The sequence below is a fragment of the Pristiophorus japonicus genome, chromosome 9, assembly GCF_044704955.1.
Source record: "Pristiophorus japonicus isolate sPriJap1 chromosome 9, sPriJap1.hap1, whole genome shotgun sequence".
Taxonomy (NCBI): Eukaryota; Metazoa; Chordata; class Chondrichthyes; family Pristiophoridae; genus Pristiophorus; species Pristiophorus japonicus.
Window position 1 is genome coordinate 57,576,478 of NC_091985.1, and position 27,206 is coordinate 57,603,683.

Genomic DNA, 27,206 nt, shown 5'->3' on the forward strand with positions numbered 1-27,206 from the left:
ACACACCAAAAAATGCCCAGAAATTAAGCAGCAGCCTTAAATGACAAACCAGCATCTAACCTGTAAGTAGCGCACTGTTCCTTTAAATAGTGCTGGTGAGGGGGTCTTCCAGCCGGTTAGCTCTGTGAGTTACTGGGCGAATTCAGCACGGTGCTTTCCCACAGTTCTGGCATGCGCTTCTGATGCCCAATGAGAAGTCTGATCCAATATGGCGGGTGGCGCAGTTCTAGCTGGAAGTCTACACTCGCTTTCTGCCTGACATTTTGGAGGCTTAGATGCCTGTTCAGCACATGAGAAACAGGTGCGATACCATCAAATTTCTTGGCCTAGATCTTTCAAAGTTGTGTATATTTTTAGGAGAGTTTAGTAAAAATGAAACAGAATTAATAATTTAGAATGATTATAGCTATATAACATCTTAATCTGCCTACAAATATCAAGAGGAGTGATTAAACATTTAACAATTTAAATTAGATGGATAATAATGAGGTCATTGATCACATCAGCCTTCCGCTGTCCGAACTGGATTATGAATTAGTCTTTAAATTATACTCTTGAGCTGTATCTCAGCATTCTCTGACATGGTAAGTTCACAGAAGACATATATAAGTTATCCAGATTTTCTTTTACCCAGTGTTTACATATCCTTCCTAAGAATTCTGTTCAGTCTGTCAAGCAGGATTTGCTTGGTCATCACTTACATTTTTAAATATTATATCAATGCAGTGCTTATTGCTTTAGTGTCTGATTTATTGTTGTTAAATGGTTTCCAGCTCTTAGTCAAGAAGCAAAGGCCTTCAAAATCTCTGTAGTGAGCTTCTGGGCTATGACTGAGTTGTCCTTAAGTTCTTGCTGCAGGAGTTACTAAGTTAATCTTCACTTTCTATCATAGGAATTATTGCATTTCTTATGCAGAATGGGCAGAGTCACCTTATGACCAGGGATTGAATTACTCTCACATTCCTAAATGTAAGTGATCAATTTATTTTCAGGCTTACATAGAAACATAGAAAATAGGGGCAGGAGCAGGCCATTCAGCCCTTCTAGCCTCCACCGCCATTCAATGAGTTCATGGCTGAACATGAAACTTCAGTTCATGTACATTTGTGTACATAACAACTTTAAAAGTCATTGGCTATGATGTCCTTTGGGGTGTCCTGAGGACGTGAAGGGTGATATAAAAGCACAAGCTATGTTTTTCTTTCAGTCTTGCTTTCAGCCTGACTTTTTGTCTGTCATTCTTTCTGATGGAAGAGTGACCAAGTGACTTTGCAGCTTCTGAGTAAGGAATGGTTGAGTTATCTCCAGGCTTCTGACCCAGTCGTGAATGAATGACTCTCATGTTTTTGGGCTACGAACCTTTTGGTTCAGGAATGACCCAAGATTGCTAGTGTGCAATGCAACTAATGATTTAAATTCTGTTTATAAAGATGCCTTCATTTGTTTTTCTGATTTACTATTGTCCTTGGTTCCTTTGAACTGCTTACATTTAGGAAATGTTCTTACGCACAAGGAAAGTTTCATTCAATAATTGCAACTTCCTTTCCTCAGCTGTCTTCAAGGAACACCAGCAGGAAGTAAGCATATTTCTTTCAAAACAGGAATGAGGACGATCAACAGTTTCGCTGGTGAAAGTTTTGCTGAGGCATGAAAATGCAGCAAAACAGTAAAAATAGAAGGAGTTGAACAAATATGTTACATATTAACCCTGATATTACTGACATCCAATTTACGCTTTAAAAGACTACAAGGGTGTCTGACTAAAAGGGTGGTAAGTTGCATTTAGGCTACTGGCCAAGGAGTGTTAAAGATGCCCTCAAGCTGCAGCCATTCTTAGAAGAGTGTAGATGTTAGAATATAATACTGATAATTTAGAGTTGATTTGGGGTACATAAATTCCTGGCAAGTACGAGTTGACTTATTTTCACAAGGCTAGTAATTTCAAAGTTTGTAAAACTGTTGACGTGTTTGAAACTAGTTAATGTTTAGATCGGTGATGATGGTGCCATGGTAACTATTTGAGCATTGCCGTGTTCTTCGTGCAATTTGTCAGCTGCTACAATAATCATCATTACCTACATTCCTGAGACTACTGTCGAGAGAAAGGATCCATTCATCTCATGGATTGTAATTCTGCCTGAAAGCCAGTTCAGAACTACCCTGACAATTGTTTTTTTTCACAACTAAGGTAGGCCATGATTCTATTCATTAGATCAAATTCTTGAAAGCTAACTTAAAATAAATGCATATCTCATCCAAATGTAGAATTCCGAACTGTCTAATTCGGCAAGTCATTCGATAAGGTTCCACTCAAGAGACTGTTAGCAAAAATGAAAGCGCATGGAATTGAAGGCAACTTATTGAGATGGGAAGGAGATTGGTTAGAAGGCAGGAGACAGAGAGTAGGGATAATGGATATGTACTCCAATTGGCAGGATGTGACTAGTGGTGACCACCAGGGATCTGTACTGGGGCCTCAACTTTTCACTATATTTCTATTTGTGTCACTGATCAAAATGTGGGAAGGCACTCCATAATCTCTGTACAGCGGAACAGACAACGATACCAAAGGCATTGCTTTTTTCACTGTTCGACCTGGTCTAAACTAAAAGACTATTGTCAAAGCTTGCATTACAGCACATATAGCCTGACAGCAATTCTCTGATTGCGGTTTCTGAATAGCTTGTTCACAAATGTCATGAAATGTCCAACAATAGCATCCCTTTAATGCCAAAGTTCATCATGCTCTAACACTGCGTTTTGGTTTCAAAAGATCTACATACATGCACAAATAAACTGAACCCTGGTTTGCATGAGTAACCAGTTTCTATCAGCTCATGACTGTGTTAAGGGTGGGGAGCTTGTTAGATTGAGATAACATGTCATGACAGTTGTTATTCTTTCAAAACCTAACATAAAAAAAAACTGTTGTAAAATTAATGTGACACTATTGCGAAACATGAATAAATTTGTTTTCATTTCTTCACCCATTCTTTTTTGTACTTCTGGTCTATACCCCTCCGTATGGCACCCTCTGTTCCCAGGTCATTGCCAATGGTAATTCCCTCAAGCAGACATGCTTAGCATTTTATTTTTGTCTCTCCTTTTCTTCTGCCGCAAAGAACCTAGTTACCACTTAACTGTTGAGCTGAGCCGAGGGCGGGGGAATCGGGAAATGGTCCCTTACTGAAACATTCGCAGTTTGTGCGCTAACGCACTCGGCATTACCAAAAATTACTTGGTTTTGAAAGAATCAAACTATTGCTTTAGTAGGGATCTCAAGTCATCTGTTACGAATTTTACAAAACAGAAATACTCTGTTCTATTTTCCCCTTGGTTTTTGACAAATAAATACCAGTGCAGCACAAAGGGATAATACACTGGACATTCTTGAATGACTTAGGTGCCTTGCCAAAGTAACCTGATATAGAGTAGGTAAAAGACAATGCCATAAAGTACTTAGTCTAGCTGAGGGCATCATTACCTCACCTGATAATGTGCAATTGGAACCCAAGTATTACTGAATTATATTAATTTAATTTACATATAGGTATTACATTAAAAAGGCCTGGAAGCAAAGTGTGAAATTGTAATCAACCATTAAAATAACAAGTCATTGTAAATGCTTAATGTAAATCATATATACAAAGTCTTTGGTTTTCAACAGTTTGTTCCAAATGATAAGTATTTGGATTTTATAAACTGTTGTATCACATCTGACCGCTTATGACCTGCAGGGTTAATGGAGCTGCTCGATATAGTATTGTTTGTTTGATTTCCCTTCTCTCCTAAGAGTTCTGCCTCATGCTGGATGTGGTTTCATGTCAGCCAGTGGCTCAGTGGATAGCACTCTTGCCTCTGAGTCAGAAAGTTGTGGGTTCAAGTCCCACTCCAGAGACTTGAGCACAAAAATACAGGCTGATGCACCAGCACAGTTCTGAGGGAGTGCTGCATTGTCAGAGGTGCCGTCTTTTGGTTGAGATGTTAAACTGAAGCCCCGTCTGCTCTCACAAGTGGACGTAAAAGATCCCATGACACTATTTTGAAGAGCAGGCGAGTTATCCCCGTTGTCCTGGCCAATCAACATAACAAAAACAGATTATCTGGTCATTATCACATTGCTGTTTGTGGGAGCTTGCTGTACACAAATTAGCTGCTGCATTTCCCACATTACAACAGTGACTACACTTCAAAAAGTTAATTGGCTGTAAATTGCTTTGGGACGTCCAGTGGTCGTGAAAGACGCTTTATGAATACAAGTCTTTCTTTCTTGGGCACTGGTTGCCTTCTTGCATCTGGCCCAAGTCAGTGCAAAGAGAGTTATTATAGAGTACAATCTAGTATGAATAAAAAAAATCAAATCGTTTTCAGTTACAGCTATTCAAGAAACTGTCTTCTTAATAACCTTAAACAAACAAAGTCAAATCTGTCTGAGGACGTAGTTTCCATTTCCAGTACAAAAATAAGATGAGGGAGGCCATTTAGCCAATCTTTCTGACTCCTCCATCATGGCATCCAACTATCTTTTGAATGACTCCGAGGTTTTTGCCTCCATTACCCTACCCAGAAGACCTTCAGGCATTAATAACCTATTGTATGAAGAAGTAATTCCTGACATCAGACCTGAACTGGCCTTTTGCCAAGTTACACTTCTGTCCTCTTTTCCAGTAGTCATAGTGTCATGTATGTAACCTTCATGTAACTGTAACCTTCATAACAACACTGCATACTGTATACACATAAGAAATGCACACCTTGACCACTGGAGGTGAACTTGTGGGAGACACTCCTCACCTGGTCATCCAGGTATATAAGGGGAGGTCCCACGCAGGGTCATCACTTCTTGGTCCTGTGAATAAAGGTTCAGGTCACAGAGTGACCTTGTCTGCAGAATGTGCCTCGTGTGAATTTATAGTAGTGTGTAAGGACATTACATTTGGCGACGAGAAACGGGAATCAGCGACTCACGAGAATGCCCACCGGTAGCACAGAGGAATGGTACTGTGTTGGTGAGGACTGGGACAATTTCGTTGAGAGGCTCCAGCAGAGCTTTGTCACGAAGGACTGGCTGGGAGATGCAGCGGCTGACAAGCGAAGGGCGCATCTACTGACCGTACGTGCTGATGAAAGACCTGCTCGCACCCGAGAAACCGGCGGACAAAACTTTTGAAAAGCTCAGCAAACTGATCGGTGAGCACCTCAAACGGGCGAGCAGTATACACATGGCCCGACACCGATTCTATACACACCGATGTTGGGAAGGTACAGAGCATACCGGACTTCGTTGCGGACCTTCGGCGCTTGGCCAGCCTCTGTAAGTTCACAGACGCCTGCAGGGGGGAGATGTTAAGGGATTTCTTTACTGAGGGCATTGGTCATGCCACGATTTTCAGAAAGCTAATTGAGAAGCTAATTGTGGCGTTGATGGCTCAGACCTTCATGGCGGGGGAGGAGGAAACCAAGATAATATACGCGCACAACACAACGCGATGGATCAGGGAGTTAACATTGTAAACGCGACTCAGAACCCTGCAGGCAGGCAAGGGCAATTCGACACCACCCAGGCAGCAACAGACTCTAGAGTGGGTCCTCAACATAGACAATGGCAGGTTGAACGGACATTTACGCCATCACGGTGGACAATGCGTCCCGGGATGGGGCCATTGACACCCATTAACAGAGTGCTCAAGAGTAATCAAAGAGACAATCAGAGAGGAATGCCTGGTAACAGCCCTTTTGTTCACAACGATCTCAGCTCATGCTGGAGGTGGGGGACAGACATGCTGCAAAAACTTGTAGGTTTCAACAATTTATCTGTAGAAATTGTAACTTCAGTGGACATTTAGCCAGAATGTGCAGGAAGCCTACAGCGAGGGTAATTTATGAGGCAGATGAACTAGAAGAGGGGTCTGCAAGGCAGGTTGATGCTTGGGACAAAGCAATGGACGCTGAAGTTCAGCAGGTTCATGTGGCAAACATCCACAGCTCATATACCAAAATGCCACCTATGATAATGAAAGTCCTATTAAACAGTATCCCGGTATGCATGGAGCTGGACACAGGGGCCAGCCAGTCACTTATGAGTGTCCAAAAATTCGAGAAACTATGGCCACTCAGAGCTAGCAGACCAAAACTAGAACGCATTGACACGCAACTACAGACGTACACCAAAGAGATCATCTCAGTGCTAGGCAGTGCAATGTTGGTGGTCACACATAATGGATCAGAGAACTGGCTGCCACTCTGGATTGTCCCGGGAAATGGTCCTGCGCTTTTGGGGAGGAGCTGGCTAGCCGAGATGAACTGGAAATGGGGGGATGTGCACGCCATTTCATCTGTGGAGCGAAGTTCATGCTCACAGGTCCTACAGAAATTCGAATCACTATTTCAATCTGGTGTCGGGAATTTCAAAGGTACCAAAGTAGTGATACGCATCACCCTGGACGCCAGACCAGTGCACCACAAAGCCAGAGCTGTGCCATATTTGATGCGGGTGAAAATTGAGAATGAGTTGGATAGGTTGCTAAGAGAGGGCATAATTTCGCCCATTGAATTCAGTGACTGGGCAAGCCCCATCGTCCCTGTCCTAAAAACGAATGGCTCGGTCAGGATCTGTGGCGACTACAAGGCCACTATCAACCGAGTGTCACTACAAGACCCATACCCGCTTCCGAGAGTGGAGGATCTCTTTGCCACGCTGGCAGGCGGCAAGTTGTTCACCAAGTTGGACCTCACTTCAGGATACATGGCCCAGGAACTGGCCGAAGAATCCAAGCTACTGACCACCATCACCACGCACAAGAGGCTGTTTGTCTACAACAGTGTCCGTTTGGCATTCGATCAGCGGCCGCTATCTTTCAAAGAAACATGGAAAGCCTGCTCAAATCCATCCCTGGAACAATTGTATTTCAGGACGACATCCTTACCATGGGTAGAGACACCGAGGAACACCTCCACAACCTGGAGGAGATGCTACGCCAACTGGACCGGGTAGGCCTGCGACTAAAGAAGTCCAAGTGTGTGTTTTTGGCCTCAGAGGTCGAGTTTTTGGGCAGGAGGGTTGCCGCAGACGGGATCCGGCCTACCAAATCCAAAACGGAGGCGATTCGTCGTGCGCCTAGGCCCGGCAACACATCGGAGTTGCGTTAATTTCTGGGACTCTTGAACTATTTCAGGAACTTTCTGCCGAACTTAAGCACATTGTTGGAGCTGCTACACGTGCTCCTGCGTAAGGATTGCGATTGGTTTTGGGGGGACTGTCAGGAACGGGCTTTCAATCGGGCGTGGAACCTGCTTTGTTCTAATAAGCTGTTGACCCTGTACAACCCCTGTAAAAAATTGGTTTTGACATGTAATGCATCATCCTATGGGGTTGGGTGCGTGTTGAAGCAGAGTAATGATGAGGGCCAACTCCAACCTGTGGCTTATGCCTCTAGGTCGCTCTCCCAAGCAGAACGAGGATATGGGATGGTTGAAAAGAAAGCACTCGCATGTGTCTACGGGGTGAAAAAGATGCACCAGTACCTTTTTGGCAGAAGGTTCAAGTTAGAAACGGACCACAAGCTGTTAACATCCCCGTTGTCAGACAGCAAAGCTGTCAATGCCAATGCGTCAGCTCGCATACAGTGATGGGCTCTCATATGACTACACCATACGGCACTGGCCAGGCACCGAAAATTGCGCTGACGCGCTCAGCAGGCATCCACTGGCCATCACTGAGGGGGCAGCGGAGCAAAGCGCTGAGATGGTCATGGCCATTGAAGCCTTTGACAACGCAGGCTCCCCCATCACAGCCCGCCAGATCAAAATCTGGACCAACAGAGATCCCCTCCTATCCTTGATTAAGAAATGTGTCCTGACTGGGGATTGGTTGCCCGCACATGGAGCATGTCCTGAGGAGGTCAGACCGTTTCACAGACGAATGGATGAGCTCTCCATCCAAGTCGACTGCCTATTATGGGGCAGCCGGGTAGTCATGCCCCAGAAGGGAAGGGAAGCATTCATCAGGGAACTCCACAGCGAGCACCCAGGCATCGTGCTAATGAAGGCCATTGCCCGGTCACATGTGTGGTGACCGGGAATTGACTCAGATCTGGAACACTGTGTTCGCAGGTGCACGACGTGTGCCCAGCTGGGCAATGCACCCAGGGAGGCCCCACTCAGCCCGTGGCCCTGGCCCACCAGGCCATGGTCACGTATCACGTAGACTACGCGGGCCCGTTCATGGGAAAAATGTTCCTCATTGTTGTTGATGCGTACTCGAAATGGATCGAGTGCATCATTTTGAATTCGTGCACGACATCCACCACTGTCTGCGTGCGGTCTTTGCGACCCACGGCTTGCCGGACATCCTGGTTAGCGACAACGGCCTGTGTTTCACTAGCTACGAATTCCGGGAATTCATGTCAGGTAATGGCATCAAACATGTCAGGATGGCACTGTTCAAGCTGGCTTCCAATGGCCAGGTGGAACGTGCGGTCCAAATCATAAAACAGGGCATGCTCTGGATTCAAGGACCCTCCCTTCAATGCCGCCTATCGCGCCTCCTGCTGGCCTATAGGTCCCGACCGCATTCGCTCACGGGTGTCCCGCCCGCGGAACTACTCATGAAACGTACACTTAAAACTCGGCTGTCCCTCATTCGTCCTGTCCTGTCAGACATTGTTGAGGGCAAGCGCCAGTCCCAAAATGAGTACCATGGCCGTAACTCAAAGGGGAGATGTATAGAATCGATTACCCTGTATTTGTTCTTAATCATGCTTTGGGGCCCAAGTGGCTTGAGGGTACTGTAATTGGCAAAGAGGGGTATAGGATCATAGTGGTCAGACTTAACAATGGACAGATATGCCGCAAGCATCTGGACCAAGTAAAAAAAGGTTCAGCATGGACACAGAGGAATCTGGGGAAGATCATGAGATGTTGCCCACACCACTGCTAGTGAATGAGCAACAAGAACATTCAGCAGCATGCACAGTCCCTGCGGCCAGCCCGGACAGGCCGGAATCACCACAGGTGACAGAGACGCATACCAAGGCTCAACCACCAGAGCCCCAACTGCGGCGCTCCACGAGAGAGCGTCGACCGCCTGAAAGACTTAATCTTTGACCCCATAAGATGTTGGGGGGGAGGTGATGTCATGTATGTAACCTTCATGCAACTGTAACCTTCATAACAACACTGCATACTGTATACACCTAAGAAATGCACACCTTGATCACTGGGGGTGAACTTGTGGGAGACACTCCTCACCTGGTCATCCAGGTATATAAAGGGAGGTCCCACGCAGGGTCAGCACTTCTTAGTCCTGTGAATAAAGGTTCAGGTCACAGAGTGACCTTGTCTGCAGACTGTGCCTTGTGTGAATTTATAGTAGTGTGTAAGGACATTACACATAGTTTAACATAAAATAGTTCTCAGGATTAATCTTTTCTATTCTACTTACTTATAGCTCTACAAAATCCCCAGATTTCCTCCTTTCAAAGTTGAATACTCCTACTTTTTCTAGCCTTTCCTCAAAGCTCAGTCCTTTGAAACGATAAGGAAATTCCACAAATTTGTCCTTCCAGCGCAAATCTTCACGCAGCAGAAGTGGATATTGAGATTTTGGGTGTGGAAGTCAATGGGCCCCAAAGGAGTTTCCAAAAACCTTTGTACACAAATTCCTGATATGTGCTCTGGGCAGGAGCAAAATGTTGTAAAATTATCCCCTCTCTGCACAACCTCCATCTTGTGCTCCAGTGACCAGAAATGATAACAGTTTTTAAGTTGTGGCCTTACCAAAGCACTATCCAGCTGCAGTGTGGGTGCCTTACACTCAAACTCCATCATTGTCAATTTTTGTCTGATTACATTCCTGTGAAGCATCTTGGGACCTTTTCCTATGTTGAAGGTGCTACATGAATACAAGTTGTTGATTTGCTTTGTTAATAACATAAGCAATCATTTGTGAATAATAATACAAAATAATTCCCTGCTGATTGTAATATGGATAGAGTTCAAATACAGATCTTCTGGTGTTTTGAACTTTTATTTGCAGCAAGCAGTCTACTTTACCTCTTATAGGACAAAACAAGAAGTGTACTAACCTAAAGGGGTAAACATTGCAATGCGTCTGTGAAGTGTTGATTAGTGTTGTATCTAATATTATATAGCCTAGAAATTAGTTGTAGCTGATATTAATGGATGAATACTTAAGTATATATGAATGTTTCATTACTAATATCACCACCGATAACGTCTAAGCTTGTATCACTTATACTCTGTTTTCTCTATAAGGCAACGTTTACGATGAATGTTCATAGTCTAAGGATAAAGGGTAAGCCATATCGGACCGAGATGAGGAGAAACTTTTTCACTCAGAGTGTTGTGAACCTATGGAATTCTCTACCACAGAAAGTTGTTGATTCCAATTCGTTAGATATATTCAAGAGGGAGTTAGATGTGGCTCTTACGGCTAAGTGGATCAGGGGGTTATGGAGAGAAAGCAGGAATGGGGTACTGAAGTTGCATGATCAGCCATGATCATATTGAATGGTGGTGCAAGCTCGAAGGGCCGAATGGCCTGCTCCTGCACCTATTTTCTATGGTTCTATGAAGTAGCATACGAGAACAAAGTGTAGTTGGGCACAGATGTCTCATGAATTTGACCTTGGTGGTTGCTGGAGCACATAAAGGCTTGGAAAAATTCTCTTAGGGTATCAATGGAGAAGTGACAGATTAACTACAGTCCAATGTGTGCTTAAACAACCCTGGTTCAGCAAGTGATAATTCTGTGTCTAAATGCACAAGGGATAGATTTCCAGTGCCTACACTGTCTGCAGGAGAGCTTCGCTGCTTGTATTCTGTGTAGACTTTCTAGACTGAGACAGAATGTTGAGGTGCAGATGCAACTGCAGCTCGTGTTTCTGGCGTAAGTGTGGCAGTCTAACTCCTTCTGGGCAGGAATCCATTCTAAACTATCTTTCAAGCTTAAATGACCTATCTGTATAAATATCTTAGTTAATTAATCCATTCATTCAATGAAACAAACAAACTTGTGATGCCACGATGGTCTGAGCTGTGGATTACCCCAAGGCCAAAGGGGCTTATCATATTATAGAAACATAGAAACATATAAATTTACAATGCAGAAGGAGGCCATTTCGGCCCATTGTGTCCACGGCGGCCAACAAAGAGCCACACAGCCCTCGGTCAGCAGCCCTGAAGGTTACATATAAACCTATGAACAATGAACAATGGCGAACAGGTAAAAAGCATCTGGCCCAACCTGTCCGCCCCACACAACTGCGATACCCTATGTATCGTAACATTTTACACTCCACCCCACCCGGAGCCATGCGATCTCCTGGGATTTGCAAAAAACCATAAAAACCCAGGCCAATTGGGGAAAAAATCTGGGAAAATTCCTCTCCGACCCATCCAGGCGATCAAAACTAGTCCAGGAGATCACTCTGGCTGTATTATATTCCCTGAAGTTCTTACCAGCGTGTCTGCGCCAACCAACAAGAGGTTATCCAGTCTAATCCCAATTACCAGCTCTAGGTCCATAACCCTGCAGGTTACGGCACTTCGTGCCCATCCAAGCACCTTTTAAATGTGGTGAGGGTTTCTGCCTTCACCACCCTTCCAGGCAGCGAGTTCCAGAGCCCCACAACCCTCTGCGTGAAGAAGCTTCCCCTCAATTCCCCTCTAAACCTTCCACCAACCACCCTAAACCTATGCCCCCTATGGCCAATAGTAGGCCATTTATAATCTAGCCACTGGGTTACTCCAAAGACATCAACTAAAAACCAAATAAATAAATGTGCCCCCTTTTTAAAGGGGCACGACTAATAACAGAACTTAAGCAAAACGAAAAAGTAAAATTTAGCAATCTAAATGACAATGACCCTGCCATGCCCACCGGTCACGGAAGGCCTCCAATGTACTGGCGCATATCGCATGCTCCTTCGCCAGGGCCAACCAAGCGCAGACAAGACCGCGGGAGAGAAGCAGGCAGCTAGAGCGACCCCCTCCCTCCACGGGCAGCGTCCAACCTGGACCTATAAATGTCCACCTTGGCTAGGCCTACAAGAATGCCCTCTGATTTACCTGCCCCCCCCTCTGCACCTGGTGGCCAACAATCAGGAGGGTGGGACTGAAGTGGAGTCAGAAGCATTGGAGCAGGCCAACAGTAGGAGACATATTTTCACGGTGTTGAAGGACTCCTGAATGTCTCTCTCTCGCGCTCTCTCTCTCTGTCGCTCTCCCTTTCCCTCTCTCCTTGCCTCATTAGAAGTAGCATCTTTTATATTTCTGTCTTTCTCATTGATCTTTTGTTGCTTCTTGCTAAGCCGTGACTGCTGCTGACATCTTCAGGGAGTTGGTAGAGGTATGGAGGAATTAATAAACCGATGAAATGAGAAATGAGCTAACATTGGCAGAGTCATGACTGGGCCGTGTGTATTAATTCAGTTTCCTGTTTTCCAAGAGGTTTAGGGCTCAAATTTCCCCAACCCCTTTTTTCGGCGCACTCTCTTAAGATGCGCCGACTTTGTGCGCTGGAAACGGCGCCGAGAAGCTTACTCACGATTTTGGCCGCTCTGCTGTGTGTCCCGGGTCCTGGCGTGGGCACTCCATGTGGAGTGGGGGGTGGAGCTACAGCCCTGCGCCGAAAACAGTGCCGGCAGCTGCACGCATGCGCAGTAGAGCGGTCGCGCATGCGCAGTAGCTCCTTCCAATGATTGTGATGATGATGCCTGCAGAACACATCCAGGCCGAGTGGCCTACCACACAGGCTGGCTGCTGAGGGCTGCAAAAAACAGGTTGGTGCCACTGAGATTTGATCGGGGCGAGAGAGAGGGGAGAGAGGTTGGTTGTCTTTGGCTGCAGTCTAGCGGTTTGGACCAAGGATAGCTTATTGTGTAGCGACGTCGTTTGCCATGCTGGGCTGGCTTTGCATTCGTTTGGTTGGGTGGCGGTTTGCCAAAGAGTCTCTGCAGTGCCATGTGTTGCGCTGGACCTCGGTGTCCTTCCACACGTGGCCCGCCTGGCTCTAGCACACTTGCCGACCGCTGAGCTTGCGCTCAAGTCAGTCCCTGTATGTCTCGCCGCCGTCGCTGCTGCCTGCTTTTATCCTCCGACACTCCGCGCTGCCCAGCCACTGCTTCTGGTCTTTCTCTCTCTCTTTCTCTCTCTCTCTCTCGCTCCGATGTCGCCTGTCCCTCTGGCACTCTCTCTGTCTTTCTGAATCGGGATTCCAGAACAGTGAGAGCTGAGCCCGGGCTCCAGCGCACTCGTGCACCCACCCGCCCCCGCCCCCCCCCCCCGTCCGCCTGTACTAGCCCACCCGGGTTGGTCTTGAGGACAGCGGTGTGTGTGTTGTTGCGCTGGAGATGCCGGCCGGCGCCGACAAAATACCTTTCTGCCTACGACCTACGACCCCAGGGCTGAACTCAGCCGTGTCGGCCGATCTCCGAACTCCTTTCGGAGCTAAATGGAGTCGTCCGCGGTCCCTCATGCAAGGGAGCCGAAGCCCCATGCCTCTGCCAGGTTTCAGGCTGCCGTTTTTAAAGCCTGACCAAAAACCCGAAAAATGAGCAAAAAGGGAAAAAATTCCCGCCCGAAAAGGGTTGAAAGTCTGTGGGGCTTCCCTATCTCAGGCCGAAGGGACTACCGCACGGCCAGCCATTGCTGAGTTCAGTTGAAGATAGGATTTACTTCAGTTCTTTATTTGTTAATTTAATTATTTACTTCAGTTCTTAATTTTTTATTGAATGCTTATTACTTTTTGTGCTTGTTTGGTGCTTGGTGGTGCTTTAAATGTAGTTACTTGCGCCCATTCCTTAACTCTTGGTAAGGTTTTTCTGTGCGGACAAAAGTGGCAACATACGCCAGCCTAAGTTAGTTTGGAGCAACTATTTGTTGGCCAAACTCGCTTAAATGGCCAAAACAGATGCAAGTGGCTGGGAATGCCCCCTTTGGAAAAAAAAATCTAAAAAAATACCTAACTAACTCACTTACACTGGCGCAAATTAAATAGCCAGAATTGCAACTAAAAAGATACTCCAGAAAAATCAAGTAGCTCCAAAAAAAACGGAGCAACTGCTGGGGAAATTTTGGCATGTCCTTATGTCCTTAAATTTTCAAAACATACATTATTCCCACACTCAGTCTGAAGGGGCAGCTTCCAGTTATGCCAATAGGACAAACAGTAACTTGCAAATAGTAAAAAAAATCTCTGTTTTTGCAAAGTATTCCATTTAAAGATTTGGATAGGATATGTTGAAATTGTGTTTGAATGTGAGCTGAAGCTACGATTTGAGTTCAGGGCCTCCGAATGATCTGCAGGGGTAGTAATACTTCATTTAAAGGAAGATCTCTGCTATAGTACTTTCCCCTTTACAATGCTATATGATTCAATTAGCACACAGCTATGCTGAAAAAAAAACAGACCCATATTTTCATAATTTTGACCTGTGAAGCACCAATGGACAAATAAACCGTTCCCGAGTGGTTTCAGCAGTGTATAAAAAGACACGAGATTGCCTTCTTGCAGTGTCAGTTTAAGCTGTGGTACTATTAATCCTCTACTACATTATTAGTACCATAGCTTAAGCTGCAAGAAAACATGTCTCAGTTTCAGTCCATTTTCTGACAGAGGTTTAACAGTACTTTTTTTTCTGAGTATCGCTCGAGTCTTTGAAAATGTAACAGAAATCTACGAAGTGTTTGTACAGATGTGGAGTTTGGGTTGTGGGGGGAAGTACAGTCAGGTACGGAACGGTGTGCATTGACTAACGATTACAAGTGGGCTCACTGCAGTGCAGACACCTGTTGTTTAACTGAAGGAATGCCCTTGCCAGGCCTTGAAAGCCAGCATCAGTTGTTTTTTGTCTTGGTTCTTTAGCTGGTGTAATGATTACATTGGGGGCACAGGGGAGCAGCCGTTTATGTGCTTTGTGGTCAGTGCTCTGGGGATTATCTCCAAGCCAATGTTTACGGAGTGCCACAGCTAACGTTGCCCAGATGCTCTATCTGTGGGAAACCCAGAAACCACACTGCACTCAGCTTGCGGTGTTGTCAGGGATAAATACTCTTTCCTATTCAGCCTGTTTGTATACACTCAAGGTTTTCACACCGAATGAGCGTAGTGGCAGTTAAACCAGACGAGGACATGGTGTTACTGGTGAAATGCCTTACAGATGTTTGAGGTTACCAGGTCTTCAGGTTGTGAGAATTCGGAATGGGGGCTGGAAGGAGGAGGGACGTGTATTTTTGCACATGCTATTTGGTGTAATGTGGTTTAACAGAATGCAGTGGAGGTGAAGGGAATTACTTCAACCACAGAATGCAAAGTTTCGCACATAAGCCTAAACCACAAGAGGATCTGGAAAAAGAGGCCAGTCAGACTCATTCTTTGCACACAAAAAAAAAATCTAACTGTTTACTTCCCTTTCAAGGAAATATAATTAAAATGACTAAAACTTTGGTGATGACATCCAGACCCGGCCTGAATAGTATGTTTTTTTAACTTGCAGTAGCTAGCATTGTAGCAAAAAAAATAGATCTTTTTCACCTGACCTTTCTCCAGTGTTTAGGGTTGCCAATTCTCCAGGACTGTTCTGGAGTCTCCAGGAATTTAAAAACTCCAAGACACTGCTGCGAGCAATCCTGGAGAAAAATCATAGGGTCATTAAACAAAATTGTTTTCTATTTTTATTTTCTGTGAACACTTTTGTTTATTAGTCATAAAAATACCAGACATGGGAATAAAGGAAGAATCATCCAATCGAGTAATGAAGTGTCTATTCACTTTCCAGTGGGCGGGATGGCAGGCACCATGAGGATAGACGTGTCGGGCGACTGTCGGCAGCATTATGGGGGTGGGTTGGTTGAAGGCAAGAGGTCATGTAATGAAACCTCCAGGAATATGTCCAACCAGAGTTGGTGACTGTACTAGAGTTGCTAGTAATGCCATGTTGGCATCAGGGCTCAAGCAGCTGAGCTATCCCAGCATGCACTTAGTTTAGCGCTGCTATAATCTATGTTTATTTTAAAAATAATTTTAAAAGTCAATGAAAAATGTTACGGTAAACATTCTAGAGATTTATCCAGTTAAAATGTCTGTTAGTCACATTTACGGCATAATGCTCCTCAAAAGGGGTATCAATGCTTGTAAAATATCTTACAATTAATTTTTATAAGCAATTTGAACGTTGCATCCTACTGCTTTTAGAGTTTACGACATGCCAGATGTTCACATTTTTGCAGCAAGGGTCAGTTTCAGGGCGGTTGGGTATGTGTATCTCTATTTACCTCCATTCTTCACCCTTTCAGTTCGGGGCCAGAACCGAGGTCATTATGTACAAACGGGTGTTTCTACATTACTGAAAGTGCATCCACTCTCCTGCATACCTTTCTCTGAATGGTGGACTGGCTCAAGTCGTCTGTCAACGTTCCTCTTAGTCCAACTTCTAGGTGAGCTCTAAGAGAATTTTACCTCTGGTTTCCCTGTCTTCCTGCTGGGAAATAACTTCCTCTCTAATGGCACAGTACTGGGAGTTCACTCTGAGGGAGCCACATGATGATGATTTTATGTACATTTTTCCCAAAACTTAATCAAGTTCAATGATAGAACAAAATACCTAGCTGTTCTGTCCCAGCAAACTTGCCATTGTCCTCATCGCCAAGAGCCTACTCAAGAGTTTTGTACAACAACCTGGCTCTTTTACCCTGTGCAAGCACATGAGTATCACTCACCACTGCCTCTTTTTACAGTTAGATATTTTCTGTCAACTGCGATCTCTGCACAGATGTGCACAGCTTGTGTCCCTAAGACAGCTTCTTAGTACGGTTTTTTTGTAGATCTGAATATTCTTGCAGCTCCATCCCAATTTCAAATATATCAATGATGTCTAAATGATCAAAATGATTAAATAAGCAGAAGAATCAATTCTAACAAGTAATCTGACAAACTGGCTCAGTTATCATTGTACAAATTTGTTGCAATCCATCTTTTTTTTTTACCATTTCTGTAATTCTTCAGCAAATCTTACAAGCTGCAAATGATTTCTACTCAATTAAAGTTTAGAATCTAATTACATGAAGCAGAAAAAGAATTTCTTTTCATTCCACAGCAGGTAAGTAGGAACCTTTACTCAATAGATTTCAATGCTTCTTAAACAATACTTTCTATGGGATTAATTTTCCCCGGTCATTTGCACCGTTTTTTTGGCGTAAGTTTTTTAAGTGAAGTTTCCCCAAGGAATCTGTGCCAGTGTAACTGAGTTACAATTTTTTTAGGTTCGTTTTTTTTGACGTCATAGGGGACGTTACCTCATGTCTGTGCCAGTTTTTATCATTTGTCAAAGTTTGCCCCATATTTTTTTATACTCGGTCGGCGTATCTGGCCACTTCCGAAAAACCTTCTGGTGAGTTAAGAAAAAGCAGCACGCATTGAAAAATTGGCGCAGAAAGACGCCATTGTTTCTCATTGAAGTTTTGGAAGGAGGTAAGAACACTTTAAATATGCATAATAAAAATGACATATTTTTACTTTACAACGGTGTAGATGGAAGTTTGATGGAATTCTGAAGTTTTCATTTTTTTTTAACTCACACGCCACCACTGAATGTCTTGGAGGGTCGAAGCGACAGACGGCAGAATCGGCCTCATGCCCGGATGCAGGGGCTCAGGACTCGGCTGCAAAACAAGCCCAGGGGAGAGGTGGCGATCGGAAGACTGCACCAGGCACCAAATGAGCCGTTGGGATTGGCGGCGGGGAGGGGTTGGGGGGGGGGGCGGCGGGGAGAAGAAAATGCTGTTGAACGTGATCGGAAAAAAACAAACACAAGATTGCAATGAGCCCAGGGGAGGTTGGGGTGGGGAGGGGGAGTGTTCCCGATCACTGCACTTGCTCAGACCTGGGTGTGGTCCATACAGACCTTGGGCTGAGAGAACAAAGAACTTGTCCTGCCTTCCTGCCATTTTGAGCTTCTTGCAAAGGTAAAATTTAAGCACGGGGGCAATACTGACAATGTCATACCTTGTGCGAGCCTTCTGCCTCATGGTGCTGCAGAGGAGACAATTGATTCAACGTCATCGCACGAGGAACCTCAGAGCCCATAGGGTGCTGGGCAGGAGGCCTTACCCACCTCGGGTATATCGAGACAGGCATTCGTACCTGCACCTGAGTAATGCAGATTATGTCAGAAAACTGCGATTCTGCAAAGCAGTTGTAACTGAGATCTGTGAGTTGGTGAAATCAGACCTGCAACTTAGAAGTGTCAGGAGGACTGCTTTGTCAGTTGAAGTGAAGGTTACAGCTGCACTTTCATTCTATGCATCCGGATCCTTCCAAGCTACAACGTGTGTGCTATTTCTCAACATGCAACACATGTCTGCATTCGGCAGGTGACTGCTGCACTATATGCCCAGAGCAATGACTACATAAAGTTCCCCATGACCACCCAATCAAAGTGTAACAGGGCTGTGAGCTTCTCCAGGATTGCTGGCTTCCCAAAGGTACATGGCTGCATTGATTGTATCCACATCGCCTTGCGAGCACCTTTGGAGGATTCCGAGATCTAGTTACAGAAAAGGCTTCCACTCCATGAACATGCAGCTCGACTGTGACGATATGCATCGCATTATGTCAGTTGATGCAAGATACCCTGGGAGCACCCATAATGCATTCATCCTACATGAGAGCGATATATCAGCCATGTTTCAGCAGCAGCCAGAAGGGCAGAGCTGGCTATTGGGAAACAATGGGTACGGCCTCGCCACCTGGCTCATGAGGCTCCTAGGTGTAACCCGGACGGAAGCTGACTGGGAATACAATGCGCAGCATCATAGAGAGGACCATTGGCATTTTGAAACAGCGTTCCCAATGCCTGGACCATTCCAGAGGCTACTTGGTATACTCCCCTGAGATTGTCAATCAGTTCACTGTTGTGTGCTGCATGCTGCATAACTTAGCCATCATGAGGCAGCAGCAACTGGCAGGTGAGTGTGGCTGATGATGAGGAAGATGCAAATGACGAGCAGGAGGATGAGGAGGATGAGGAAGCCATGCAACTACCTGAACCTGGAGCACGATGACGGAGGAGCGTGGGCCATCGTGCCCCTTTAACGATTGCTCAGGCCTTGCGCGCTCATCCGTGAACGCTTTGCTGCCTGAAGGCTCAGGGCAACTATTCCATATGGACCACGTTTACTGTTTGGATCTGTTCTGTAATGTTGTATTGTGTTAATGGAACAAATAATGTAAATGATTCAGTTATAATTTAAAATATATTTCATTCCAAAGTTTAACAAACACTTGTACTTAACTTAAATAAAAATATTCTTGTATCAAACTTTTAAAGTTTTCAGTTAAGATTATTTACAAACTTTATGATCACTTACAAATTTTAAGATCACTTACAAACTCTAAGATCACTTAAAAACTTTAAGATAATTTACTAACTTTAAACTTGTAAATTTACATGGCTTACAAAAAACTTTTAAATTGAGAACAAGTTACAACAGTAATAAAGACAACAACAACAACAACAACAGCAGCAAAGAAAGGCTGCACCCATCTCTCCTCCACCTTACTCTAAGACCGCCCGCCGTGCTTGTTCTTGGTGACTCCACCACCCCTGCCCGCAGGCAGTGGTGCAGTGTTTCTGGGGTTGGCACCAAGCTAATTCCTTCTAACATCTCGGGTAGTGCGCACCCGGGGAGGTGCGGGAGTGGGGGGGCAGGGTGGGGGGGCGCAGGCGGCAATGTGGAGGGCACGGCTTGGGGCACTTCAGAGGCTGGTCTGGGGATTGGAGTGGGAGTGGCAGCTGATTCTGTCAATGGGCGCGGGGTCTGGGCATGTTCCCTTATTTCAGCAGCTAACTCCGACATTCCCTTCCTCATGTTCACTGAGAGTATTTGAACTATCTGTGACATTCCCTCCCTCATGGTCACTGACGTGGTTTCAGCTGACTGAGAAATTCCCTCATTCATGGTCCCGGACATCGTTCCCCTTTCTCATGAGAGTGTTGTTACTTCTCCCGACAGTCCCGATACCTCATCACCCACCCCACTGATGGTGTCCAGGAGTGATCGCGTAAGGTCAATGCTCTCCGCACTCTTTGCCATCATCTGGACCACATCTGTTAGATTCTGCACCTCAGGAGAGCGTAGTTGAGCTCTCCTTCCCCTCCTCACCCTGGGTGTGGCCTGCAGCATCCCTGTGGGACCCGCAGCCTTGGACGGTGGCAAACCATGGAATATCCCACCAACACAAACCACTACTCACAGAAGGGGCTGGCACATCAATGGGCGGCACCTGTACATCCTCAAAAGTGAGTACAACAGTGGGGGCTTCATCCATCCCCTTCCCCTCCCCCTCCCCCTCACCCCCATGCTCTTGGTCTGGAAGGTGGGGTTGGACGATGTTCTGCTCTTCAGGCTTGTCCTCGTCTGAATCTTCTTCTGCATCGTCAGGGTTGGCCTCAAGTTCTGCATAATATAACAGAACAGACAAATAGTTAGCAGCAGAGGAGGGGGCAGGGTGGCATGAGTAGGCTCACACAGCGCAGGCAGCAGGCTGATTTGAAGGACCACGATGAATGATAGCACATTGCATCAACTGAAGCGTAGCTGATGGAGACATCCCCATGAACCGAAGCATGGTTAGCCCGCGCAGTGCTTAACATTTAGCAAAGCCATACTGTGGAATTTGCACGATTTACCCTCTCCCTCGAGTGTGGGCCCAGCTTGTGCAGTGGTGGTTGCTTTTCTCCAGGCAGGACCCACAAAGCAGCAACCCTCTCTTCCAAGGGTGTCAATAGCTGCAGATTTGCCGGGCCTCCTCCTGTTCGAGTTCTTTCCCTTTTGTTATGTGCCACTTTCCTCTTCTAAGATGAAAATACAACTTTTTAGAGAAGGTGTCTTTTTGCTGAATGGTCACATTTACATTACAATTGCAATTGCATTGAATAACTGAAAATATTACTTACGCTAACTACTTGACCAAGATCTTGCCATTTATTTTTGCACTGGCCTCCAGATCTCGGGCTGGTCACCATTGCACAGTAATCTTGTGCAAGTTTGTTCCACCATTTCTTCGTGTCTTTTGGTGGAACTTTTATGTGACCTCTGCTGGTGTCCAGCTCCTGCTATCTGGCCTCAATCACAGTAACTGGTGCCTCCACTTCATCCTGTAAGAAATTCTTGGTCCTTGCATCGCGTCGCATCTTATATAGCAGATCCCATTTTTCCAATGCTCTCACACAGCACTCAGCATTCTCACACACACAACTGGCTCTTTAAAAATGGTCACTTGCAGACCGGTAGCTATACTCCGCAAGCGCGCCCATAGGAATAACGTCAAAAACGACCTTTTTTTTTGCGCATGTGCAGAAGGTGCGGCATCATTATTTTGGCGCAGACAGCAGGCTCCACCCCTGAGGCGACCAGATAGGCTGCGTGGCGCCGATTTTGAAAAATATAGCGGGGAAACTTGGCACAAATATTTTTAGAGTATTTCTGGCCTAGAAAACCGGGCAATGTGCCAAAAAACGGCTTTGGGCAAAATTGAGCCCAATAATACTGCCATTACTATAAAACACCAAGGGGGAGAAATTTGCTAACCAGGCGCAAACGATTTCTCATTTTGGGTGCAGCGGAGGCGGGGGATGGGGGTGGGGGGGGGTGAGGGGCGATGGCGGCAGTGCTACTGGCTCCTGCACAAGTCAGAGGAGATGCAAAACTGGCAGTGCGCTGCTGCTGCCAGTAACAACCCAGGCCACCAAGCTGGCGACGATAATGTCCATACACATGAGGATGAAAACTTTAAATTTGAGGCACTGAGGGAAGAGGAGCCAATGTAGTCAGCGAGGTCAGTGGTAAAGGCTCCATTGGCTACAGAATAACCAAGCTAGCGAAAGGGAAAAAAAATCAGCCAGGATCACCGATCATTATCTAATGACCCCTGTTGAAAAGTGCTTATGTGTGGATGTTGATCAGTACAGAATCTGACTTAACTGTGATATGCCTCCACAGCTGGATAGCATGCAATCATTCACAATCTAGGCTTACACATATAGGGGTCAGGTTTCGGGCTGCGCCTAGAACGCCTGCAGCCCCGCGAGCCACGCCTGATTTCCGTGCTCAAAACTGCGCCGAAAACTTACCTCGGTATTCTCCACTCCCTCAGATCGATCCAGGCCCTTGGCGCAGCGCAGAACAAGCTGTGGGGGGAGGAGCCAGGTCCCTGCGCTGAAAACAGTGCCAGGACCTCTGCACAGGTGTGCTACAGTGTGCGTGCATATGCAGTAGCTCCAGGCGCCCGAAACTTTGTGGGAGGGGCCCGAATCACGCAACCCCTAGCCCTGGCCAAATAAAATGAGACAGATGTACCCGAGCAACCCAAGCAACTTCGAAGATTTAACAAGCAAAATGGCGCAATGTGGCCTCCCCTGGTCTTAATTATTTGCTGGCTTTCCACCAGCAAAAAATTCAAATATGAAATTCTGCTTGGTCCAAAACAGCAGGTAGATCCTCCAAAAAAACAGCAATGATTTTTAAAAGCTGCAGCACAATAGCAATAAACTGGGCAAAAGCTGGCCACGAGAAAGAGCTTGGGCTCTCCAATAAATTCCTCACAATTTATTAAATATGTGGGAGCTATTTATTGGCTTGTAAACTCAGGGCCTGCTTGGTTTTCACTTCAATGTCCTTTGCAACATCCAAAATATTCACATTAGCTGTTACATCATATGTCTGCAAGGGTAATGATAAACGTTAGTACATAGATTCTGGTGAGTGCAAGAAACAAAGAATGATTTTTTATTAGTAAAAGGTTTTTCAATTACTTTTTAACATAAATCTTTTGATGTATGTTTAAAAAAATATAAGAACAGTTTTACTTCAGCCATGCTTTCTATGATAAACCATTCTCGTCCTTACAAATCACTTGGGTACGCAGCAGTCAGTAGTAAATTGGCTCATCTTTCATTGAATAGATTTTTTATTTTCCCCACATCCTCTATCAATGCAATTAATGTTATTTCTGCTTATATTGAGCACCATTCTCTGTTGCTAATATACTGCTCGCCATCCTGCTGTGTAATAGCTACCTCTCCCCGGTCACTTTAGTCACTTTCCACTCACTGTTTTGCCTGTTGGAAAGGATGTGTGAGTCTGTGCCCACCGTCTGCTGCTGACCCTTCTTGTAATTAACTCTCATTATGGAACAGTCTGAAACAGTGGCAAATGCAAGATATTTTTTGGAAGGTGTTTGGATATGGACTAGCCAGACCTAACAAAACTACTTCAAAAAGGTCTATTGTTCAAATAAGAATTCCACAATAAGGTTCAAATGGAAACAGTATCACCTCTATTAATCTAACAAGCAATTGAAAAGAAAAAAATGGTTTTGTCGATCAAAAGCTCTGAAGCTTAAAGTCCAAAGGCTGGATTTTTGGTTAATTTGTGCCCTGTTTAGTCCCTGGGAGGGACGCAAAAATGATTTTTTTTTTGGCGCGAAACAAGGCGCACAACATTTTGCGTCCGGGTGGAACTTTTGGCAATGGTTTTGCGGCAGCGCTAAAACTCAGCGCCCGCCCGATATTTACACCGTTTGGGTGACGTAAATTGGTGTGCAACGCTGCGCTAGTGCCCCGGGCGCAACTTTTGGACACATCGCCTGATTTAGCGTCCGTCCGGGAATTTGCCAGCAAAAACCAGTTGAACTCAGGTCAGACCAAGGGCGCACCAGGAGCTAACGGCGCCATCTTGAAAACGGAGGAGAAGTTGAGAGCATAAAAGGATTGGGAAAAGAAGGCTGCGTTTTTCATAGTAAAGTTTATGTCAGTTTATAGTTCTTTTTTGTCATGTATCTTACATTATTATATATAACTGTATTCTAACATGCTATACATGACTGTAATAAGATATGACCTGTAACCACCAGCATATCTTACCACCAGGGGTGCACTTGCAAGAGACAGGTATATAAGGACAGGTCTCAGGCAAGTGCAGCATTCCAGAGCTGTGAAATAAAGGTGCAGGCCAAGAGTGACCTTGACTTCACTACATGTCTCGTGTGAATCTGTACTGAGGGGACAGGACTTTACAGTGGCGACAGGTTACGGGATTACAGAATCCACAGAATGGCGAACAACGGATCAGATGAAAAGTACAATGCGGGAGACAATTGGGAGGACTTTATAGAAAGGCTCCAGCAAAGCTTTGTAACCAAAGACTGGTTAGGCGACGATAAGGCAGACAAGAGAAGAGCCCATCTCTTGACCAGCTGTGGCTCGAAAACATACGCTTTGATGAAGGATCTGTTGGCACCCGAGAAACCAGCAAGCAAGGCGTTTGAAGAATTGAGCACACTGGTAAGAGACCACCTGAAGCCAGAGAGCAGCCTACACATGGCCAGACACAGGTTCTACAACTACAGAACTACAGACGTTGTGTGGGCCAGAGCATACCCGACTTCGTGGCGGAACTTCGGAGGTTGGCTAGTTTATGTGAGTTCTCCGATGAACTGAGGAGAGAAATGCTGAGAGACTTTTTCATTGAAGGAATAGGCCACGCAGACATATTACGAAAGCTCATAGAGACCAAGAACCTGACCTTAGAGGCAGCAGCACTGGTTGCACAGACATTCTTGGTAGGGGAAGAAGAAACGAGGTTGATTTACAATGCACGTACGACAACTAACGAAATATCGGAAGAAGAAGTTCACAGCACTAAACAAGCTGCTACCCCCACACACAGACAAAACTGGGAGAACAGGCTCTTGACTGCAGGCAGAAGCCATCAAGGGCCACAGGAACAGCCGTTCACACCTCATCAACCCACAATGCGAGCAATCAACTAAAAACTGAGAGAAGCTCAAGAGAGATCAGCCAGATGCTGCTCATTCTTTGGGAACTCTTTGAACAATGGAACAGGTCTGTGCTGGAGTGTGGGGGTGGGCACGCGTCAAGGGGATGTCGATTTCAGCAGGCTGTTTGCAGAAATTGTGAATATACAGGGCATTTGGCCCGCATGTGCAAAAAAACGGCAGCTCGGCTGGTATACGAATCGGATGGGTCGGAAAACAGACCAGAAGATGGTGGGGACAGTACCCGGAACACCGGTGTACAGCGGGTCAACACGATCAATGGCCGCTGCTTCTACAACAGGACGCCTCCTATAATGATGAGGGTCCTTCTCAACGGGATACCTGTCAACATGGAGCTGGATACGGGAGCGAGTCAATCTCTCATGGGCGCTCAACAATTTGAACAACTGTGGCCGCACAAAAGAGACAGACCAAAACTCACAAGGGTCGACACCACACTAAGGACCTATACCAAAGAAATCGTACCAGTCCTCGGCAGCGCCATGCTCTCTGTCACACACAAAGGGACAGTGAACCGACTTCCCCTGTGGATTGACCCCGGAGATCCCCCAGCACTGCTGGGGAGAAGCTGGCTGGCAAAACTAAACTGGAAATGGGATGATGTCCATGCCATGTCATTAGAGGAACGGACCTCCTGCTCAACAGTTATAAAGCGATTTGAACATCTCTTTCAGCCAGGTGTGGGCACTTTCAAAGGGGCCAAAGTCAAAATCTACATCACACAGAATGCTAGACTGGTCCATCACAAGGCCAGAGCTGTACCCTATGTGATGAGGGAAAAGATTGAACACGAACTAGACAGGCTTCTGCAAGAAGGCATTATATCACCTGTGCAATTTAGCGACTGGGCAAGTCCCATCGTCCCAGTCATGAAGCCTGATGGATCCGTACGAATCTGTGGGGACTACAAATCTACCATAAACAGAGTCTCCCTACAGGACCAGTACCCGCTGCCCAGAGCGGAGGACTTATTTGCCACATTGGCTGGAGGTAAACTTTTCTCAAAATTAGACCTCACATCTGCGTATATGACGCAAGAATTGATCGAGGAATCCAAGCTACTCACCACCATCAACACACGTCGAGGCCTTTTCATGTACAATCGATGCCCATTCGGCATCAGGTCAGCAGCTGCCATATTCCAGCGCAACATGGAGAGTCTGCTCAAGTTCATCCCGGGGACGGTTGTATTTCAAGACGACATACTTATCACGGGCAGGGACACCGACTCCCATCTCCGTAATTTGGAGGAAGTACTAAAGCGGTTGGATCGGGTAGGCCTACGAGTCAAGAAATCCAAGTGCCTGTTTCTCGCACCCGAGGTTGAATTTTTGGGCAGAAGGATTGCCGCTGATGGAATCCGCCCAACAGAGTCCAAAACAGAAGCAATTCGCCTGGCACCCAGGCCCTGGAATGTCTCAGAACTGCGCGCCTTTCTCGGGCTACTCAATTACTTTGGTAACTTTATGCAGAACTTAAGCACGCTGCTGGAGCCTCTCCACGTGCTACTCAGGAAGGGGTGCGATTGGTTTAGGGGGGACGCCCAGGAACGCGCCTTCAATAAGGCATGCAACCTTCTGTGTTCCAACAGTGTTTTGACTTTCTTTGACCCAGGTAAAAAGCTAGTTCTCACATGCGATGCGTCAGCGTATGGGGTCGGGTACGTTTTGCAACATGTTAATAGTGCGGGCAAATTACAACCCATAGCTTATGCCTCCAGGTCACTTTTGCGGGCGGAGCGTGGGTACGGAATGGTAGAGAAGGAGGCGCTCGCGTGCGTGTATGGTGTCAAAAAGATGCACCAATACCTTTTCGGGGCCAAGTTCGCGTTAGAAACCGACCACAAACCCCTCATGTCCCTCCTATCCGAGAGCAAGGCAATAAACGCCAATGCCTCGGCGCGAATTCAACGGTGGGCACTCATGCTGCCGTCCTACGACTACACAATAAGGCACAGACCAGGCACAGACAACTGTGCCGACGCGCTCAGCAGGCTACCCTTGGCGACCACGGAAGGGTCTGACGAACAGGACTGTGAGATAGTCGTGGCAATCAATGCCTTTGAGTCCACAGGTTCGCCCATGACGGCTCGCCAAATCAGAGCCTGGACGGCCAGCGACCCCACGTTATCCTTAGTAAAAAGATGTGTCCTAACCGGTGACTGGGCAGAGGCTCGCGATGCCTGCCCCGAGGAATTAAAACCCTTTCACAGGCGCATGCATGAGCTATCACTACAAACAGACTGCCTGATGTGGGGCAGCCGAGTAGTCATACCTCTGCGAGGCAGAGAGGCATTTGTCCGGGAGCTCCACCGCGAGCACCCGGG

General features: G+C 46.0%; 1 protein-coding gene across 1 annotated transcript in view; it reads right to left on the minus strand.

The window, feature by feature from the left end:
• Positions 1-16,812: 16,812 nt before the first annotated feature.
• LOC139273893 (uncharacterized) overlaps positions 16,813-27,206 on the minus strand; it is a 92,024-nt gene continuing 81,630 nt past the window's right edge. The window contains exons 10-11 of the mRNA XM_070890968.1: positions 20,377-20,478; positions 16,813-16,895 (exon numbers count right to left, since the gene is read on the minus strand). Of these exons, the coding sequence (XP_070747069.1) occupies positions 16,813-16,895; positions 20,377-20,478 (185 nt within the window). The remainder of the gene's footprint in view (positions 16,896-20,376; positions 20,479-27,206) is intronic.